At 37.1% G+C, this 7,500-nt stretch overlaps 1 protein-coding gene across 2 annotated transcripts in view; it reads right to left on the bottom strand.

The window, feature by feature from the left end:
• The window catches only part of LOC137996728 (arginyl-tRNA--protein transferase 1-like), a 17,164-nt gene extending 9,794 nt beyond the window's left edge, over positions 1-7,370 (bottom strand). Inside the window, exons 1-5 of one of the 2 annotated variants that reach the window (XM_068842285.1) lie at positions 6,099-7,370; positions 4,498-4,626; positions 3,653-3,685; positions 3,266-3,332; positions 2,433-2,547 (exon numbers count right to left, since the gene is read on the bottom strand). In XM_068842285.1, the coding sequence (XP_068698386.1) occupies positions 2,433-2,547; positions 3,266-3,332; positions 3,653-3,685; positions 4,498-4,626; positions 6,099-6,254 (500 nt within the window). In that variant the 5' untranslated portion in view covers positions 6,255-7,370. The remainder of the gene's footprint in view (positions 1-2,432; positions 2,548-3,265; positions 3,333-3,652; positions 3,686-4,497; positions 4,627-6,098) is intronic. The other variant, XM_068842286.1, reaches the window with a different exon arrangement.
• Between the last annotated feature and the right edge of the window lie 130 nt (positions 7,371-7,500).

Below are 7,500 nucleotides of genomic sequence, written 5' to 3'. Positions count from 1 at the left end.
AAATTCTCATTGGTAGTTTTGCTGCGCGCGACGTCGCCACTGACGTTCCCGTTCTGTTGCTAAATCAGCCTAATTATTGCTCTCGCATCACAAAGCAACGGACGGAATCTCCATAAAAAAACCGCACTGCCTTAAGATCTCGGTAAAGGTAAATTTGGGCGTCTCGCTGTAATCTTTTGTTTTTGCAAATTTGAATCGGTGGGCTGTGAAGTAAATTTTCCCGAAAACAAAATCTGAGCGAGTAATTTTAAAATCGCTAAAATCGCTTTCCTTTGTTTCCCGCCATAATCTGCGTGCGCAAAATGATTGACGTATTATGTCAATCACGCATGAGAGGATTAGGTGTCAATTGACAACCTTCAAGCGCGATCTGCTCAAAGTTAATTTTTCATACAAAGTCTATAAATCGTATACCAAGTTTGGACTGCCTGTGAATGCAACTTCAATTTCCATTTCAAATGAACTGCCAAAACTTTGATCAAACGGTGAAAATGTTTCAAAAAGCTGACTTTCGATCTTGATTGCTGATTTGAACGGTGTTAAATGACCATTTTGCTAGTTTGTGACGAGGTATTTAGATTTACAATGTTTGACGCTTCTGTAAACACTTTCGCGCATGCTTTGTACCGCACGTTTTCCACGCATGAATTGAGATGTCAATTAAATTTCGTGTGTATATACTAAAACAGGAGAACATTACCCGGAGCTTCCATCTGTATTGTACGCTTGAGTCAACCTTTTCCGTATCTTTCTATTTTTAGAACTACTATATTTTGACGTATGTGGCTGAGAACATGCGTGAAGTGGTTCACACACGTCACATACGTATGTGATGTAACAAATGGCTGACAATAGGTCTCTTATGATTGGCTATTGTGAAAACACCCACTAAAGTCCCCGCAAATTCCCCGCCTGCGAGGTGCTTCTAATTATAGAAAGATATGGAATAAGGTCGACTTTAATATGGAAGATGGAGGCTCTGGGTAATGGGCTCACTCCTGACTAATTAACAATTATTCCATGAGCGCACGTTGGATATGAGATGGTAAATAGACAACTCCAAAAGTTTAGAAAGTACGAAATACGAGCGAAAAAAGCGAGCAAATCCGAGCGAAATCAAAAAAACTTGATGAGAACCGGATGCGATGTCGTGTAACACCTTGTGGTAAGACAGACGCAGGCTCGTCACAAAAACATTTCTTACCTTTTCGTGTACTTCTAAACGTCGGAATTTAACCCAGCTGTCCAGAAAAACGTTTTATTTTTGCTTTCTTCAGAGAGAAATTTCGCTTTCCGGCGAAAAAACTTTTAGCTTGGCAACACTTAGATCAATCATTTACCATATAAGGTCAAACCAAGGTATATGAGCTGATAACCTAGATTGAGTGAACCAATCAGAGCACGAGAATTGCATTATCCCAGGTTGAGAATTTAATAAAACAATTTATCCTTTTCAATCTCGGTGAAAAGTGGCAGAATATTTTCCTCGCCGCTTTGCGGTTAATTATTTTCAGCAGTTCATGTGGGCACGGAAAACTGATTGAGAGATTGATGCAACACGTTGTTTTAGAGCCGCTACAGAAAGCATGTGTACGTGGATCAGCATTTATTTAGAGTCATTCTTGTGAGAGGGAGACACAAGAGAATCAGCCAGGGACTATGCCTAACGAGAATATCAATACACCGTCCTTTATTCCAAAATGGCCGTCAGTTTATTATTCTTTTGTTTGCTTGCAAATTAGCCCTCCTTGCCTCGTTCTTAATACTAAAAACTCAAAAGAATATGTAACCTTGAACGAAGCAACAACAGGGCTAATTTGCAAGCAAAGAAAAGAATGCCATAATGGTGGCCATTTTGGAATAAGGTGTATAGCAATAACAACGGCAATGACAGTAACAATAATAATTAACGATTAGGCGAAGCCAAATGGGCTATTGACCCATGGCCCTTGAGGGCGAGGGGTCCAATATTGTTTTAGTATTGATACCCAAACTAGTCGGACAGAAAAGGCAATAATAAAGTCAGCAAATGCAACTTGAAAAAATAGTTATTCGGGAATAAAACTAAAGAAAGCGTCACTCTTTTTGCTACTTGAGGACTATAGCGTAGCCAATTAAAATGCAGGATTTGCATTAGTCCAATAGTTGGGTGATACTAATAAGAGGCCCTGACAGGGGATGGGGGGGGGGGGGTCCCATGTCGCTTGTCTGAATTTTAAAATCACTCATGTCGGGGTTTAATCGGCTGTCGGAATTTTGCTGGGAAAGGATGTCTTTTGTCGGAATTTCATTTTATGTGCTGTCGCTACTTTTTGGGCCATGTTGCTGGTCAGAATTTACCCTGTCAGGGCATATAATGACAGTATAACTGAAAGTCAATCAATTATTATTCATGAACCCCACTAATTCATCTGCAAAATGAGTGTAATTACCTGAGAGCAGAATATACACCTGGGGATAGGAAGCCATAATCAGGATCATAGAAGAAATACACTGAAGACACACAGCGAGGGAGAATATCAAGCACTCCCACAGCTATCAGTTTACCTACCAGAAACAAAACAAAACAGCTAGGAAATAGAGATCTGACACTGTGTTTCTGACCATGTTTCTTTTCATTGTTATCATTTAAGTATTGAAGCATAAAAGCTTTGTTATCTACGCAAGGAGAATACAAGCAAGTGAAAAGTGGATGTGCAAAATCTGGATTCAAGGAAGAGCGAATCCAGATTTCCAGAATGTCCAGATTTCACGTGGCCATTATTTCTCTTGCCTGTATTCTCCTTATGCTCAACTATTAAACTCAGCTGCGAAAGAGGGACTGCTCGTGGTCTATTCAAATCGCTTTGAAAGTGAAAAAGAAGTGCGACATATAGAAACATGTCTTGCAAATGAAAGGGATTTGTGGTCATTTTCAAAAAATTGCAATTCAATTACTGCTTTCTAGAACAAAATAATAGACAATAACATTACTATACAACAGCGCAGAGCTGAGATACATGTATGATAAAATAATCAATTACTGATTGGCTTAATCAGTTTACAAAAAATGCACTAGGCAAAACTTTATGCCCAGTCATCCCCTCTGTATTTACAGTGATCCTTGATTCTCCTCCGCAATCAGAAGGTACAGGCAGCCAGGAGCTGTGAATTTGATGCAAGAGAACATTATTACTGGTAATTTTTATTTAGCAGGATGAACTGGAATGACTTTAGCATCATTAGACTTTCATCATCATCATCATTAAAGGGAGACAATACTTACCATCAACAAAATACTGTTGATGAAATGAACCAAATCCCATGGGTGGGGCCCCTGATTCAGTGTAATGCTACAAATTTGAAAATTAGCAATTGCACAGTCAACTTTTTGAGAATGTAGTGGTAGAGAATAAGGGTGTTTACTCTAAAGGATGAAAATACATCGATATCAACAGAGATAAAAAATTAATAATGCATAGGTTTTTCCCCCTACCAATCATATTGTTGTTTGCAGCAAAAGATGGAAGGATTGAAACTGTTTGAAACCAGTTTTAAAACAAAAAAAAAAGATACCATTGAGATAGAAACTATTAACCATTTTTTTTTTGTAACATCTAATAAAAAGTTAGAAATAGCAAGTTAATCGATTAAGCAACCTTTGGTGCCTTACCTCTAGAGGTGAATCCACCAAAAATCTTCTGAACTGTAAAAAGGAAAGCAGAAGATACTGGCTGTAACTTTTAATTACAACAAATATCTTTAACTACATACTTAGTTAATATCCTATGGCTTGTGTAAATTTCCCGTTTTTTTGGGCAAAGTAATCCTCCCTTTCCACCAATAACTCGATAAGAATTAATTATTATTATTATTATCGAGTTTTTCAACAAAAATTCAACCTTGGGTGTAGAAGATTAAATTCTATAGAAAGCACTGGGTTCTCAAATGACATTATGGTCCGATTAAAAATCTGGGGTACTGGGTTTTAAGCATGAATTCTTACTGTACTTATTTACTCTCACTATTATGTAAAAATAATATTTCACTACAAAGTGTAGACCATAATTTTGTCCTAAATTTAATATTTAAAGTTTATGTTTGTTTTTTTCAAGGTTGTCAAGAAAGATTTGATAATCTTATGAAAACTCTGCGCCAATATAATAAGTATTGCACTATGAAAATGCAGTTGGTTTTACAGCAGTAATGTGAATGGAAGGTGAATGAAAAGTGTGATATTCTTGTTCAATACTCCTATTTTTTATGGCTGTAAGCTAGAATGCCACTGACCAGATTTAAATAGGAATTGTTCTCCATTATTGCATGCAACTACAATTATAGTAAAAAAGGGAAAAGTTCTGTTCCAGTACAAATGATTGTAAAAAACTCTGCCTTTTTTTACATAAATCTATTGCACAAGGTCCCAGGTTAAACAGGGACAGCATTGTTGACCTTTTGATGATTATCTGATGTATTAAAGACACAATTTTTTGTAAATTATTTACAACAAAATCTGACCTGCGATTTGCCACAGTCACCAGGAGAATCTCTGTGGATAGCAATTTGATATTTTGCAAATAAATCACAAGTCTGCTTGAATGTTTCTTGGAATCCTTGAGAGTCCATGTTGACTCTTACCAATTTCACCTGGGAATTTCAAATCAAAAATTAAATCTATTCAAATCAGACAGAAAAAATGTATTTTGGAATCGTAGTAGCCAAAAAGAAACCCATGAGGTTTTACTTGTTTCTGGTTTCTAATAATATTGGTGTTCACAATTCCTGTACTTAAGGACTGTGTCAACCATTGTTATTGCGCAAACCTTCTGTGCATCTTGAGATACTCAGGTTTCCTAGTGGTGTTTCTTGCTAATGCAAAGATATTTTTGCACAGCTTAAAGTGGTACTACGATCAAAAAAACAATTCTTTTTTTCTTTGGATTTCAAAACTATGTTAACTAAACACTAACTGACCCAAGTTTTAAGTTCTGATTTTAAAAAGACAACTGTTTATTTTAACTGGAATTTTCTTATTTATTGGTCCGCCATTACTGACTGTAAAATCTTGAGAGAGCTGGGTCGAGGACAAAATGACGTCAAAGACTCACTAGTTTAAAAATGCAATGTGTGTACGCGGGCAAATTAATATGCAGCACAGGAGTTTCAGGCTTTCAGACTTTTAAACCTGTGTTTTGCATTTATAATAAATTGCGCTTACACACTGAAATTTAAGCTAATGAGTAAATGACGTCATTTTCTCTAGATCCAACCCTCTGAGGTCCAATCGGCCAGTTTTGAACGTGAGTAATGGCGAACCGTGAAATCCAAAACTTACACTCAAAATAAACAACCTTTGGATAAAACTCAAAGCTTAAAATTTTGCCAGTTAGGTCTTAAGCGAACACACTTTCAAAATCTGAAGAAAAAAAGGAAATGAGTTTTTGATCATAGTACCACTTTAATTAAAACTATGCGGAGAAAGCAGAACGTAGCAAGTGCTCTTGATACCCAAACAGAAAATTGGAAAACCATGCATTTTTCAGAGATAATTTAGTTTCAGTTTGGAAAAGAATGCAGCTATACATTGCTTTGTATTCTAGAGCATTTTACAAAATTTGTAGACCAATTATCTTTGAAAAATGAGTGGTTACCCCCAATTTTCTGTTTGGATTTCAATAACACTTGTTAAGATCTGCTTTTCCCGCATATTCATAAACCGCAGAAAAATACCTTTCAATCAGTAGGCACCAACCTTAACAAGTTGTTTATTGATTACTAGCTGCAGCCTTTCTCAAAAGTGTTTTAATATGAACAGAGAGGTCTGAATATATTTTACTGCACTATAGAAAAGATGAAAAACTGGGGCTCTAGCAAAAAGATATACTAACAAGTTTCAACTGCCAGAAAAATCTACTGAGGGACCTTCATTTGTTCGAGAACACTTGCTCAGGAGGCACTCCAAATTGATGCCAATGTGACAGAGACTTTTGTGCAAGTTTGGCAATAATTCTGTTATGAAAATACTGGCAATTGGTGAAAAAAGCACAGAGAGCCTTAATTTTGCACTGGAACAGAAAAGCCCCCTTAAAAATTTCAATACTATTGGATAGTGTGATTACCCTTTTCTCTGTGCATTTCTCAGGGGGGTCTTTGTGAATTGCTTCTTGATACTTAAAAAATAATTTGGCACTTTGTGGCAAAGACTGTCGGAATTCCACATTATTTGGGTCTGACAGGACCAGCTTAACCTGTATATGTGATAAATTTAATATCATCACATGAAGTATAAAAGGTTACTGATAAAACAGAATCGAAGAGATAAAAGGATGAATGTATTATTAATAACCCTTCCCTACCGGAGTGAGAGTAATTATTATAGATTTTACTCTGAATAACACCAGACAAGTTTATTTGCTAATTGGGGGGCAATTTAGCTTCTTCCCACTTGTGTGCAATCTGTATATACAAGCAAGTAAATTGCAGGAGAGACTTATCAATAGGGACCTTAACCCATTGACTCCCAGGGGTTCCCCATTGAGAAGTAAAATCGTCTGGCGTTAGACAGACTAAAATACTAAGTCTGGCCGGTTTAGGCCGGTTTGGACGTCAAAGGGTTAATGGGGACAAGGACGACGACGAAGGTTACGAGAATGTTGTCTAAAAATATTATTTCCTGTTACTGTAATAATTTTGCAATTACTCCACGTCGCTCGGCTTGGAAAGTGCGAAATTCATACACATTCCAAGAACAACATTGGTGAGAATAGTGTGGGTATTTAGAGCGAAAACTGAAAATTCATCGTTAGTTGCTCTCTGATCTCGTTAGCCACATAGCCTCAAATTTCATCATTTCAGCTCGTTGTCAAGACGAGAACAGCAAAGAAATGTATCAAAATGTAAAACGCACCTGCGGGGTGTGCAGAACTATTGTTTTTGCTAAAACCTATTGTTTTGTGGTGTTCTGTAGCTGTCGTCATCATCGTCATCGTCATCAGTGCTTAAGGTCCCTATTAATGCCTCGGGTGTACTCGGAATAAATCCTACTATTATCCAACTGTATTAAATTAATTATCATACATTATTATATGGCTTGTGTTTGTAGCTGATATAACGCGTACTCTGATTGGCTAATTGTAGGGCATTATTCTCCCGTAATGCCCACGGGCCGATTACAGGCTTGCAAAAACAAAGCAAAAGGTAATTAAAAAGCCATATAATGAACTACTTACTAACCAAGCTAGTTCGAGCCGTACTGGAGAATATTGGCCCTTGGTTGTTTTTGTACGGACCTCGCTGCACTCGGTCCGTACTGCCACGACCTTGGGCCAATATACCCCACTATATATACGGCCCTCACGCTGGGTTAGTAACAAGTTAGTAAATGCACATAACGAGTGCAAATATTCCACAATATTATACACTTAGTTATTGTACACTTGTACAGTGGAGAACTGGTTTAAAGGACCACCTTCAACCGACAGGCATTGCGTGCCGTAGAACAATTTTCATATATGAAAATCC

The sequence above is a fragment of the Montipora foliosa genome, chromosome 3 (genome assembly GCF_036669935.1).
Source record: "Montipora foliosa isolate CH-2021 chromosome 3, ASM3666993v2, whole genome shotgun sequence".
NCBI classification, from domain to species: Eukaryota; Metazoa; Cnidaria; class Anthozoa; order Scleractinia; family Acroporidae; genus Montipora; species Montipora foliosa.
This window is presented reverse-complemented; position numbering and strand designations above follow the sequence as displayed.